Here is a 14,805-nt window from a genome sequence, read left to right as displayed (position 1 = left end):
TGTATATTCGATGTTTGTACTCCCTTTTGAGATAGTAATGTATATAAGTTTTGCTTTAAGTTTTGGATCGTCGTTATATTTATTCTTGTGGGTTTATTCTGGCTTTGTTTGAGGGTTGAAGTGAACGACTGAATCCCGACGAGAGCTGGGCAGGCGGTCCGCCGAATCCTTTGGTTCGCCTTAGGGGGAGATGGGGCTGTCACATTGAACGTTGACCAATCTGTGGCGGTTGAGCATGGCTTTCGACAAGCGCGAGGGAAAGGTGTGCGACAAATTCCCTCTGACAGACAGCTACGGTCTGCTTCATCCTCCCAAAACTCTTTCCAGGCTCTATTTCATGATTAACGGCATTTTTTGGAATATTAGAGGGGTGGCTAAAGCCCTACGTAGATTGATTAAGTTAGTAAGATTGCATCATGCTAAATTTGTGGTGATATGTGAGCCTAAGCTAGATGTGTCTAAAACTGTGTCCATTCGGTTATGATTATCATTTGATTGTATGCTTGTGAATCGATCGAATGATCTTTGGGTTTTCTATAATAGTCCTTTTGTGTGTTCAGTTGTGGGAAATTTGGATCAGCACATCTCTTTGGTTGTTCAACATCCGTTTTTGCCTAGCTTGGTCACTATGTCTTTTGTTCACGCAAAATGCTCTAGGGAAGAGCGAAGGGACTTATGGCTAAACCTATTAGCTGATAAACCTAGCTCAGCTCCTTGGTGCATTGGGGGAGACTTTAATACCATTTTGGCACCCCATGAGAAACGGGGGGGTCGGCCATTTGGTGTAGCTGAAGGGGTGGAGCTTATGTCCTTCATGGAAGAGGCTGGAGTTTTTGACGTGGGCTTTTCGGGAGCTAGTTTTACGTGGTGTAATAATAGGAGAGGCAGTGCTAGAGTCTCGAAGCGGTTGGACAGATTATTAATTAATAGGGAATGCTTGAACTTGTTCGCCTCGATTTCTGTAGTGCATTTGGCGAGATACCCTTGCGACCACGCGCCACTGAAGATTTCGTTTACCTCTCTCTTAGATGATAAACCACGTCCATTCTGTTTCTTGAATGTCTGGACGTCCAAACCACAACTCTTGGAGGTGATTCGCAGTGCTTGGGATCAAGAAGTGAGTGGCTCTCCATTGTGGGTCTTGTGCTCTAAATTGTTGGCAGCCAGGAGGGCTATTCAGCACTGGAATAAGCATTGTTTTGGTAATGTGTTCGATGCTGTTAGGGAGGCGGAGGCAACAATTCAAAGGACAGAGGAGGCCATGGATCAAGAGGGGTCGGAGAAGGCACAGGTCGAACTCAACAAGGCTCAAGCGGAGTTACGTCATGCGTTGTCCATTGAAGAGCAGTTCTGGAGTCAAAAGACTCGAGTTAAATGGCTTCGCAGTGGAGATCGTAATTCCAGATTCTTCCATGCAGTGGTACGGCAGCGACGGGCTCAAGGTATGATTCATAGAACAAAGGCGGCCAATGGAGTGTGGGTGGAGTCGGATGAGGATATAACGAGTGAGGTAATAGCATACTTTTCTGATCTCTTCTCGGGCACGTCGAGGTCCTCCTCGGATATGTTGCATCTTATCCCACTTGTGGTCTCGGGGGAGGACAACAGGCTCTTAGAGGTGGTGCCTACTATAGAGGAGGTTCATCGAGTGGTGAGGGAAATGGATGGGAATAGTGCTGCAGGCCCGGATGGATTCACGGGCAAGTTCTTTACCTTTTCGTAGGAGGTTATTGCTCAAGACGTCCATGCTGTGGTACTAAGCTTCTTTTGTGGGACGGAACTGCCTCGTTTCGTCACTTCTACCTCGCTTGTGTTAATTCCTAAGGTATCGAATCCTCAGGATTTCTCTCAGTTTAGACCGATTAGCCCGTGCAATTTTTTCAACAAGTTGTTATCTAGAATTTTGACTAATCAATTGGCTGGCATCTTGCCAAAGCTTATCTCCCTCCAACAGACAGGTTTTGTTAAGGGCCGCAATATAACAGAGAATTATTTGCTTGCTGGGGAAGTGGTATCGGGTATTGGTAAGAAAGTTAGGGGTGGAAACGTCGTTCTGAACCTGGACATGTCTAAAGCTTATGACAGGGTGTCATGGTTGCATATCATTGGAGTCCTACGAAAGTTTAAGTTTGGGGAGCAGTTTATAAATCTGGTGTGTTAGCTGTTGTCTAATGTTTGGTTCTCGGTAATCATCAATGGCTCTTCATATGATTTTTTCAAATCTACAGAGGGCTCTGCCAGGGGGACCCGCTATCGCTAGCATTGTTTATTATAGGGCTGAGGTTCTGTCGAGAGGTTTAAACAACCTTGCGCTGCAGTCGGGTTTCTTGGGGTTCCGAGTTCCGTATGGGTGCCCTCCGGTAACTCATTTGGCATTCATGGATGATGTTCTTATATTTGCGAATGGGTCCGCCTCCTTCTTAAAGGACATCATGTAGGTGCTGGAAGGATATCAACAGTGTTCGGGTCAGTTGATAAATGCTCAGAAAAGTGGGTACTTGGTTCATCCGTCATTGGCACCGACCAGAAGAAGGGTGATTGAGCGCGTCACGGAGTTTGTCTGGTAGGCCTTTCCCATAGGCTATTTGGAATTTTCTTTATACTTTGGGAGGTGTAAGTCGTCATACATTGGGGACGTGTGTCAGGCAATCCTACAGAGGATTTTGTCGTGGAAATCAAAGCTATTGTCTTCAGGAGGTAAGATAGTTCTAATCAAGCATGTGTTGTCCGCGATACCAGTCCACTTACTATCGGCTACTGTGCTTCCTCGCTCGGTGTTCGGTATTCTAGAGAAGGCATGCTCGAATTTCTTATGGGGTTCATCACCTAACGGAACAAAGCTTCATTGGATCTGGTGGTCTCAGTTGTGTTACCCGGTTGAGGAGGGCGGGGTGGGGTTTCGGCGGCTTGAAGACGTCTATACAGCTTTCTCTTGTAGGTTATGGTGGAGCTTTCGAATAGGGACGTCAGTAGGGGCTGCGTTCTTGCGAGCAAAATATTGCAGAGGGACTGACCCCTGTCAAGCACAATTGACGCTGACTGCTTTGCCGGTTTGGCGACGGATGGTGAACGTGAGCCGACAAGTCGAGATCTCTATGTTATGGCTAGTAAATGATGGGTCGTGCCATTTTTGGTATGATAATTGGTTGGGCAGTGGTGCTTTGTTTCTTCGTGCAACAGTCATCCTGCATCTTTCGTTCCATAGCAGTATCAAAAATGGGATTTGGGATGTGAGTCCGTTATCTCACCTTTTGCCTAGCGAAATTGTGTCTTCTATACTTCACCACCCGGTTCCAGCTGGAGGAAGTGCAGATGAGGTAATTTGGATGCCCACACAGTCTAGAAAATTCACCTTGGCGTCAGCTTTTCGTGACGTTTGGCAGGCTCGTAACACATCTGTGGCTCTCTCTAAAGTTTGGCACCCTCGAATCCCGTTGAAAGTGTCTTTCTTTATGTTGCGGTTGCTGATGGGGAGGGTGCCACTGCCGGATATGCTACGCCACCTAGGGTTTCACTTGCCATCGAAATGTCCTTGCTGCCCAGGTGCATCTGAGGAATCTCTCGAGCACGTTTTTTCCAGGGATCTCATAACGTTGGACGTCTGGAATTATTTTGGTGGTTGGTGTGGTGTTAGGAGCTCTGGTTCCTCCTTGTGAGCTCGTATAGTTGAATGGTGGTTGCGGTCACAGCAGTCTGCGACACGGCAGTTCATTTGCTTTGTCCTTCCCAGTTTCATCTGCTGGCACATTTGGAAAGCCAGGAATAAAGCGATTTTTGAGGGGGTCCCGATGCACTCCACGACGATTTTCCAAGCCATTTCCTCAGAGGTCAAATTCATTGTAGAGATTCAGTTCAAGCATACGACTGGGGTGAAAACATTTGGGCAGTTGTATGATTGGGCGCATTTGCCGGCCTGTAGAGTCCAACGTGTTCGCTGGGAGGTGATGGGGAGTGGGATGCTCATCCTTAATGTTGATGGTTGTGCTAAGGGAAACCCTGAAGTGGGAGGAGGCGATGGGGTTCTCCGCGATGCAACTGGGTTGCCTATGCTTGCCTTTTCGGCCTTCTTTGGGGAGACCACTTCCCTTCATGCAGAGATTCGAGCACTGCTGATTGGGCTTCAATTGTGTATCCACAGGGGCTATGGTAATCTAAGTGTACAATCGGATTCATTGGTCGTAGTTGGGATCCTGAAGCGGCGGTTCCAGTGTCTGTGGCAGATCCGTCAAGAGGCACAGCAAATTTGGTAGTTAGTGGATGATCCGGCTCGTTTCTCGCATTGTTACAGAGAGGCTAACACCGTGGCGGATGCTTTGTCCAATGTAGGCGTCTCTCATCCTGAATAGCATATCAAGATCTATGACAATTTCAGCGCATTTTCGGCACTGGCTCGTGAGGGGGGTCAGACTAGATAGGTTAGGGTGCCTTTATTTTGGAGAATTAGGCATTTGTAAGATGAATTTGCGCTTGTTTTTCATTCTTGATGAATAAAACGCTACTTCTATATATATATATATATATATAAAAAGATAAATCTAAGTGTCAAAAAAAATAAACCCTAATTCCCAAATCCCTTATCAATTTTTCTTATCTAATTGTCGTAAAGATGATAATGCCCATGTTTGTGTGGCTAGTCAAATTACAAAATTGGGTAAAAAGCTAATTTCAGAAAAATTTCCAAAATCCGTCGGGTTCATCAAAAATCTCCGGGTTTAACGGGTCACCGGTTCAACCGTCTGGGTCAAACGGTTCAAAGCGAGTCATCTGCAACTCCATTCCAATTGTTGAACCGGCTTGGTTCTATGGCGGGTCCATCAGTTTGACCGGTTCAACCACCGATCCGACCTGGTTTAATAACTATGCAATAAACTCCTAACAATTTGACTTGACCAAAATACCACTGCTAATCAATACTTTGGAAAGTCTATGTTTTAGGCTTGATTTTATATAGCCAATATTGCCCTCTTAAATCAAGCTCTCAATTGAATCACTCAACACAATTACGAATATAATCTCCCTTGTTGATTTTAACAATATTCATCTACAAGTCTAGTATCAAAATAACAAAACCTGAAGAAAATGAAAACAAAAACCAAACTTGTATTAACACAAAACATGAGATTCAAGTACAAAAAGTAAAGAGCTAAAGAGATTAAACCCCTTGTCACTTGTGAGTATCAACCTCTTCACCTTCAATCCTCAATCTTCAATTATGTCTTGCTAGTACAAAGATTGGATAAAAACTATACTAATCCTAATACTAAACTAATGAATTAAGGGATTCTAGTGTAGGACTATATTTTGTATAGATTCTTTAACCTCTAAACTTGTAAGAAATTTTCACAAAAGGCTCCATTTATAGAAGATTAAAGATCCAAGCAATCATATTTCAAGTTGTGCAAATTGTTTCTCGGAATTGCCAAAAGTTGATTTTGAAGTCTTTATGATTTCTTGGGTAAATCTCACTGAAATATGATTAAAGAAATGGTAAAAAAATGATGTGTAAATAAGGGCAAGTTCCACAGTTGAAATGTGAAAACGAGGAGTGGAAAATGTAAGCTAGGTCATGTTTTGGTCTGTGTATTCCCTTTACCTGTAGATAGACCTGTCAATCGGGTCTAATAAGCTGGGCTTTCAAAAACTCGAGCTCAACTTATTTAATTTGTAATATTTTTGGATTTCGGGTTATGAGTTTTGGATTAATAAATGTGAAACTCATACTCAACTCACATAATATTCGAGTTGTGAGCTTATTCGGGTTTATCCCAAACTACTTATTACTCCTTAGTTTTCTTAATATGATTACTATAACTATTAAGTTGTAAAACTAATTTAACATTTACAAGACTACAACATTAAAACTAAACATGAACAAGTAATAGTATTTAAAAAGTATATAAACCAAAAATTTTTCAACAATATTTATATCTAATTTTTTCAAAATACATTAAAAATGGTAACAAAACATGCGGTCATAAGCCAATACATTTTCAAAGGTTGGAATGTCTTTATAGCCTTGTGATTTGAATCCCAACATGCTTGATGATGTGCTTTTGGACCAAAACGAAATCAACCAATATAATGCCAACGTAAAAACTTACTCAACCAATAAGAAAAATTAGAGATTCAGTTATGTATTACTAATATTGACTCTCAAGAAAGCTAATAGAAAAGTCTTTAGATGTATTTTTGTATTTTGTAATTTGTATATATTTGGTATTTAGTAATAATATATTTAGATGTATAATTATACATAATATCAAAATATAAATATTATATATATAGGTAATTAAAAGACTGGACCTATATCGAATTTGAGCCTAATGAGGTCCAAACTTAGCTCATATTTAATTCAAGTCTAATTTTTAGACTCAATCTCAGAGCGACTTACTAAAAGGTTGGTCTCATCGAGCTTTTTCTTGGCCCAAATGAGCCGAGCTCGAGCTGGCCCGACCTCATTGATAGTCCTACCTGTAGGTTTGCACTTTTCTAATGATTCTGGAAATTTATCTATTTTTTACTAAATTGTACTATGAATTTCATAATGATGTAAATTGAACTAATACTTGCATAAAACATGAATGTTGTATCACTTTGAGTTATCTTTCCAATGCATTAAGAACCATGCAATTTGGAGCTCTATAGCTTGAGAAATGATCGCAATACCCTTGACTGGTTAGAATCTTCTTTTAGTCTTTTATAGTAGAAATGTACTTCTATATTTTAACATTTTGACTAAGAAAATATGTGAACTAGATTTTGATGTCCTATGTTCTATGTTCTAGAAAATATGTGAACTAGATTTCGCAAACATAGTCCTATGTTCTTGCTTCAGAATGGTTAAAGAATTATTTCAATGCAATACTTATAATTTGAGATGTAGCCAAAGAATAGAAGGTGTTAGAGCAACCAATTTTTTCTTCTTTGCCACTTGATTGCATTTTACACTTTGATCATTTTTCATTTCATGTTCATTTAAAATCACTTGAAATAATCAAGAATCGTCCAAATATTTTCTCAATTCACTCTAATTGATGATTTAATCATTAAAACCTACAAAATTATGAAATTTTAATCAATTCAATCCATAGAAATACAATTTTCTCATTTAAACTACAAAATGAAATTTTCACTAGAAACCTATTTATTTAGTTATTAAACTGACTAAAACACACCAAAAACTAAGTAATACAATACACTTAAATTACGTAAAATGCATATTTATCAAATTCCTCCATACTTGAATCATTGCTTGTTCTCAAGTAATAAGAAATACATACCAACAATGATCCAAAGTTTTGAAAAACCTATGTGCATCTTTGAATTCAATTCTTCAAAAAGCTAAGTAAGCAACCATCATGTGATCATTCACTTTGCCTCATGTACTCATAATATCAAGTAAAGGAGAGATAATTATACCACAATTTCATCTAGTTCAATTGAATTTCTCTTCCTACTTCAACTTCGCAAGTAAGCAATTCATATTGTCAATAAATAGCTCTCTAATCCTATGATCATTTTCTTCTCAAACTCAAAAGAGCGATTTATTCATATATTACAAATATTTACTCAAGTTGTGAAAGTATATTTTGACGTGAAGATCGACATTTTTAGATAAGGACCGCCAGTTACTCAATAATTCACATTCTTGAGTTGCTTTGCATACTCTTAATTCAATTCTATTTTTTCTTTTTGCTTTTTTCTTCAATAAAACACATATAAATAAACATTCCCTCTTGAACACACTTATATCAATTTCATGAGCAAAATAAAACACACTTAAGTATATGCTTAAGAAAAGCTTATATCAAAAATTAAGTAATAAAACACACTTACAACATGCAAAATATACACTTATCATTTCTCAATTTTACAAGTTATACTTTCCTAAAAAGCAAAAATGCTAATCACATAATAGTTATTTTCAAGTGAATTAAGGAATGAATTTCTCAAGGTGCATATACTTATTTCTAACAAGTGTGCATTTTGAGCGATTTAATTGTGTTTTATTATTTAGTTTTGATGTGTTTTATTCATTTCTATAGCTAATTAACTAGGTTTATAGTGAAAGTATGCATTTTGTGGTTCAAAGTATGAAAAATTGCATTTCTATCTATTCAAATGATGAAAACTGCATAGGTTTTAATGATTCAATCATCAAATGAAATGAATTGAGAAGATATTTGGATGATTGTTGATGATTTGAAGTGATTTAAAGAGAATATGAAGTGTAAAATGTTCAAAAGATGAAATGCAAGCAAGTATAAAAGAAAAAATGTTTGACAGCTTTGACACATTTTGGTATTTCGACTATATATTGAGCTAAAAGCATTGGATTGAATTGATTCTTGAGCCATTTTGAAACTAAGACATAGCTCTATATTTTTTAAGAGACATCAAAATCTAGTTCATGAGTTTTCTTGGTCAAAAGGTTGAAATACAATTATCCATTTTTGTTGTCAAAAGCTGAAACAGGATTTTAACTAGTCAAAGGTATTTCGGTTATTTCTTAGTATACAGAACTCGAAAATAGATAATTCTTAAAGCATTGAAAACATAACTCAAAGAACTGAAACTTTCATGTTTTGTACAATAGTTAGTTTAGCCTTCATCAAGAAAATATCAGTTGAATTTGTTGCAAAAATAGAGCAATGTTGAAAATTGATCAGAAAAGTGCAAACCTGAAGAGGAGGCAATACGCGAACTTAACCCACATTTTGAGGGTACACATTCATATTTTAGCTACTTTATAGTTGGAACTAGTTGTACTTCAACTTGCAACTCCTTCCTACTACTTTTGAACCAATTTTCTGAACGAATTTCAGTTGGAAAGTGCACAAAGCATCTTGAAAAATTGGAGTAACAACTTTTAGGAATCTCAAGACGCAATTTGTACAGCTTGAAATATGATTGTTTGGAGCTTTAATTTATCTATAAATGGGGCCTTTTGTTGAGCTTGTTTCATAACTTTGGAAGGCTAGAAACACTACCAAGATGTAGTCTTTTCTAGTTTTTCTTAGTTCATTAGTATAGTATAGTTAGTGTAGTTTATCCATCTTGTACTTATAGCTAGATTTGGATGAAGAATTAAGAAGCAAGATGGAGAATTGGAACTCATGTGATAAGGATGACCTCTCTCCTATCACTGACAATCTTTTATATTTGAGTTCATGTTTAGCTATAATACAAGTACAGCCTTTTCTTTTCTTCTCTTCATGTTTTGCTAAAGTTTATGTCTAGAGTTCTGGATAAACTTTGTATAACTTGTTTGTGATGTTTTACTTGGTTATTTAATGATATTATTTTGAACAAGTTATTCATCACTTTTGCTTATTTAATCATAATTAACTGGGCATTAATTGTGATAATCTTAAGGTGTAAGTTTACAATGAGAATTGAGATTTGACACTAGTTCAAGGAAGTGCGAAACCTAGGAAGTATACTCACGAGAGTAAAGGTGCACCTTTGTAGTTTTAGTGGCTTGTTCCATATAATTTCATAGAAGAAATGAGTTTATAGTCAATTTCATTACCGTTAGAGTAGGTATGGTTTAACTAAAACTATAGTTGATTCATTACGAGAGTAAGTTTCACATATATTAGAAAATTACGCCATAACTAGCCAAGATAATCACATTCAATTAGCCAGTAATTTCACTTCCAAGAGTAATGAGAAATTTCATAACCCTAGGAGTTTTCTATTATTATTTTTATTACTTTTATTTCATGTTTGTAGTGTAGATTTAATTTGTTGCATTTGTGATAGTCTAAATAATAAAGGAGTTCAAAAACTATCGCTTATTGACAATCTTCCTATGGGATCGATACTTAATATTCTCTATACTCAATAAAAGATCTGTATACTTGTAAAAAATGGGGTATTTAGGTTTTATTAAAATTGGTGCATGGTAGAATCTCATCAATTTCAAAAATAAAGGAATTTTTGTTACTAATGGTATGGAACACATTGCCCTTATAATGAAATTGAAAATTTTTGGGACAATTTTGAAAATTTGGACAAACTTTTGAAAATATTTTGGTAAACTTTCCCCTTATAAATGGACAAAACTCCTTCCAACTGATAAATGACTAATTTATACTATATTTGGATGATATTTTATATTACTTTTAGTTATTTTTGCAATATGATAAAAAGAAAATAGTCCATTTTGGCTAGAATTGGTTCTAAATGCTACTTAGTGCTTAAATGAGATTTTTGTCACTTTTACCTGCATGTTTTAACGAGTTTTGTAGGAGTTGGAAATGAACTTTATTTTAGATAGGAAATATGCTTGCACTGTGTTAATTGAAGTCCTAAAGTTTGCAAAGTTGACGAGTTTTAGAGGTCGTTTGAGTCACAAAAGCAAGAAAGTGATGAAACTTATCGAAGAAAAAAATTGGAAAAAATCCCTCTAGGATTCCCTGCAATGATTTCTAGAGGAATTCGAGACAGAAAGTTTTGAGTTGAAGCAACAAAGTGCAAGTAAAATAGGGGAGCAATCCCGCCACAAATCTGGCCAAAATTTTAGGTGGATTGCTGGAGGAATTTTGGTTAGAAATTTTGACTGCAACTTTTTGAACTTATTTTCACCTCCATTATTTCACTTCTTTTAAGGGATGAATTTATAGACTTTTTAATTGCAAAAGAGTTTTTAAGGGATGAATTTACAGATTTTTTAATTGTAAAAGTGGATCTAGAACCATCTTTTGGACCAATCTTTCTCTATATAAACACATGAGTTGCAAGAATTAAAAAAAGAGGAAGGGGAGTGAAGACGCCTCTTCACTTCAAGATGTAGTTCTTATATTTTGTCAGTTTAAGTAGTGTAGGATATTTTAGGTTATTTAGTTCATTCTTTCTTGTATACTAACTAGATGAAGATGAAGTTGAAAGATGCAGAAGGCAAGGAGGGAGCTCATGTATCAAAGGTTACTGTACCTTTTTAACTCTTTAATTAATATACAAGTTTTAGATTTGTATTTCACAATGTCTTTCTAAAGTTTATGCCTTGGGTTTTGGTTAAACTTTCTATGATTGTATTGTGTTAATGTCTTGGCTATTTGATGCTATTATTTTGAACAAGTTGTTTAGCAGTTTGCTTATCTATTAATGATTAACTGTCATTAATTGTGATAATATTAAAGTGTTAGACTTGCAATGAGAATTAGAATTAACACTAGTTCAAGCAAGTGCTAAATCTAGGAAATACACTCATGAGAGTGGAGGTGTACCTTTGTGGCTTTTGTGGCTTTGTTCCATATAGTTTCATTGAGACAATTAACTTGTAGCTAATTTCATGATCATGAGAATAGGTATGGATTAGTTATAGGTATAGTTGATTCACTACTAGAGTAGGTTTCACATGTATAAGGTAATTATGTAATAACTAGTCATGATAGTATTACTCAATGATCTAAAAATTTGCACTTGCATGAGTAGTTAGGGATACCATGACCTAACTTTCATTTGTAATTTGTTTTTACACATTTTAGCTTAGTTTTATTTCCTTCAATTTGTTGATCTTTTAAATAATAAGAGAAGTTTTAGTAGTGTCGGTAGTTGTCTATTCTTCCTTGTGGGTTCGACTCTTAATACCTTGTACTCAATTTTGACTCATATACTTGTGAAAAATCATATGTGGTGTATTTAGAAAATTATAAATGTAAAACTTGATTATGGATTGAGTTTAGTTTTGTATGCACATTCCATGCTCATCAAATTTTTTGCACCATTGCCAAGGAAGGTTTGAGGCAATATTAGCGTAAAGAGCAACTTTATTAGTTTGGGCATTTTACTTGTTTTCTTGTATTTGTTGTGTCATGTTTTCTTCTATGTTTGTTGAGTCTTTATTTGTGTGTTTTTGTATATGTCAAGTTATCTATTCTTCTAGACTAAACTTATTTTTGAGTTACTTTGAAAACATGTTTAAGAACTCAAAGAGAATAGTAAACATGGGTGGACAATGCATGAGAAATGGAAGTTCGACAATGAACTCTTATAATGTACAAAGTTTTATAAATAAAGGTAACCAAGAAATACTACAAATATTTCATCTGAAGATGACTTGAGGAGTTTTAAGGCTAATTTGACTATATAACATTAAAAGTTCAATTGGACAACATTATACATATATTTGAACAATAGAGGAATGTTATTACTTTTAATTCTAATCATGTGATTTGTGGCTTGTGTGGAGATTATCATGCTACTTGTACATGTATGCAAGCACAAAATATGGATTATTATGATGAATTTGACCATTACAATCCTTATTTTGATCAATATGGTCCTAATTGGGGTAATTCCTATTGGAATAATCAATGTAATTATAGTGATTCTTCATGTTTTTATAATTACCCACCTGAATTTTTTTCAATATAAATCTAAACCATCATGAAAATTAGCTATTGAAAGATTAGTTACTGGATCTAGACAACCTTGGGAGTTAGCTATTGAAAAGCTAGCTAATGTGATATCCAATCATTTGAATAGGGTTGAGAAAAGAATAGATGAATTAGCTTCTCACTTTGGTAGGAAACAAGACTGATTGCATGTTTTATGTGAAATTATTTCATATAGTGATATGCAAAACGACCCTAATATGAATAGTGGGAATATTGTATGTAAAAGTGGATTGCATTTTGATGAAAATAATGAATCTAATGTGCGTTTTAACCAACAAATGTCCATTTCACATGATAATACCTTTGGAATAACTTTGAATCTCGAGAAGCAAGTATTAATGACTCATTTTTAACCCCTCTTGAGGAGTGTGTTGAATGTATAGGTTTTAAAGGTATTAGTGCCCAAGAAATATTCATAGCATCTCCTTTGGTGGATACGCAAGTGACACACATTCACAGTAATATCCATGAACCACTTGAGATTGATAAGTCACATGTATCTCTCTTATCGTTTGAATATATTGCTCAAACAATTGAACCATCTTTTGTTGATCCGTCATGTCCTAAAATCGTAAATAAAGTCTCCTTAAGAAAATGAGGTTAAATAGTCAAATTACTGACTATAAAGAAGCACTTGTTGGGATAGAACCCAACAATTTCTTATTTTTAGTGTGTTTATATTGCTTGATTTGTATTCATGAGTGATTTGTAGGTAACAACTTCAAGGGGTCATGCAATTCATTAAAAGTGCATAAGTGTATCTCAATGAGGCAAATAGGGAGTTTTCATGTTCATTTTTACCATTAGGAATTTTTCATGCATTTTTACATTTCATGCTAATCTTAAGTCCATGTATGAAAATGCTGTTTCTAAGTGAAAATCAATGTGTAAGATGCATTTTCTTAGTTAAAATTTGAATTTAAGTCTTGAACACATGAAAACACTTGAATTTTGGACTCTAGCTAGAATCTCGGCCAGATTCTACCAGGTTTTCAGCTTCAAAAAGTGAAGCTTGGGATGCATTTGTTCATTTCCTTTTGGAAAAATAGCCAATTTCGTCCCTAACTTTTTTGTACTACCAATTTGGTCCTTACTTAATTTTTTTGGCCAATTTAATCCCTATACTTATTTATTGGTTCCAATTGAGGAATGCCGCGGCGGCGCCACCTTGTAATTTTGATCAAGCTTCTAACTGAACACTTAAGGAGAGGTATTTCGGGTACTTCACTGTTGGGGCTATAAGATAAGAAGTAAAAACCAAAATAAAAATTTACCGACGCATTTTTATCACTGAGAAAAACCCAAACCCGAAACCTCAATTTTTTCTTGAAAAAACCTAAAGCTTTAGTGAATGATGTGTTGAACAAAATTGACTAAAATCATGATGAATAAGGAAATGTAATGGCATAGGAAGTCAAAGGATGGAGGCAACAAGTGATAAAAAGCACAAAAGAAGAAATTTTGAGAAAGAGGGGTCAAGCAAATTGAGTAAATTGAACCACTTAAATCTCTTTGATTTGTTATGTTAATTGCTTAATGAAGTTCGATGTGGGTTTGTCATGTTGTGAATAGCAAGTATTGTATTTTACTAGAAAGATCGATTGAAATGTCATGGGAAAAGGGCTTTGTTTTCTGTTTTCCTTTTTTTCTGAAAAAGGGTTCATGTGGTCCATGAATGTAAAATTAATTTGTCATGTTGCTTTCATGTTCCTCAAAAAAGGCAGACAATGACTGTAAATTACAAATTATGGTAGTAATTTTTTTATTTGTTTGGAAAATAAAATAGGTGATGACTCGGATATATTCGATTTATATGTCTACTATGGTGGGGCATACATTGAAGAACCAGAACCAAAATATGTAGGGGGTACCATGGAGCATTTTGATGGGGTTTTGGCCTCTAAGATTAACATAGCTTCTGTGTTAGGCTTTGGACATTTACTTGGATGTGATGAAAATGCCAGTTATAGATATAGAATCCCTACCGTAGATAGGAGACCAAGACTTAGACAAATAGACAGTGAACAGGATGTCATGGACATGGCTGCTATAGGTAAACAAATTGGGAAAGTTGAACTTTACGTGGTCCATGAGTTTCATATTAGATCCATGGAACCTAGCAAGAACAGGGAAGTTTTTGAGAGTGAAGGTGAGAATGAAAAAGTAGATCTGCTGTATATGGACATCACATTTGATGAATTCCTTGGGAATGAAGAACTTCCAATTGACGTAACTAAAGTAGATTGGGGGAAATAAAAAAGGGTAAATGGAGAGGTGCTACTGTGATTGAAGAAGATGAAGGTGCAGATGATGAAAATGAACCGAAATTAGAGTCAACAGATGGTGGTGAAAGCTTTCATGATAGTGACTATGATTTTAGGGAAGACGAGGGTGACATAAT

The 14,805-nt window shown here is 35.9% G+C and overlaps 1 protein-coding gene across 1 annotated transcript; it reads left to right on the top strand.

The window, feature by feature from the left end:
* Positions 1 to 235: 235 nt before the first annotated feature.
* LOC113755916 lies at positions 236 to 3,656 on the top strand. The gene is made up of 5 exons (XM_027299777.1): positions 236 to 437; positions 561 to 1,700; positions 1,959 to 2,152; positions 2,229 to 2,434; positions 2,612 to 3,656. Exons 1-5 carry the CDS (start codon positions 236 to 238, stop codon positions 3,654 to 3,656), a joined length of 2,787 nt encoding a protein of 928 aa, XP_027155578.1.
* Positions 3,657 to 14,805: the final 11,149 nt, after the last annotated feature.

This window comes from Coffea eugenioides, unplaced genomic scaffold (genome assembly GCF_003713205.1).
Source record: "Coffea eugenioides isolate CCC68of unplaced genomic scaffold, Ceug_1.0 ScVebR1_1850;HRSCAF=2780, whole genome shotgun sequence".
Lineage (NCBI taxonomy): Eukaryota > Viridiplantae > Streptophyta > Magnoliopsida > Gentianales > Rubiaceae > Coffea > Coffea eugenioides.
Note: the sequence above shows the minus strand (reverse complement) of the source record. Positions and strands in the feature narration are given on the sequence as shown.

Excerpts from the sequence above, each read along its gene's own strand:
- LOC113755916 (XM_027299777.1), top strand. The coding sequence starts at position 236 with ATGGCTTTCGACAAGCGCGAGGGAAAGGTGTGCGACAAATTCCCTCTG. Across the intron at positions 438-560 it reads TGCTAAATTTGTGGTGATAT|TTGTGGGAAATTTGGATCAG; the intron begins GTGAGCCTAAGC and ends TTGTGTGTTCAG. Across the intron at positions 2,435-2,611 it reads TCCTTCTTAAAGGACATCAT|GTGTAAGTCGTCATACATTG; the intron begins GTAGGTGCTGGA and ends ATACTTTGGGAG.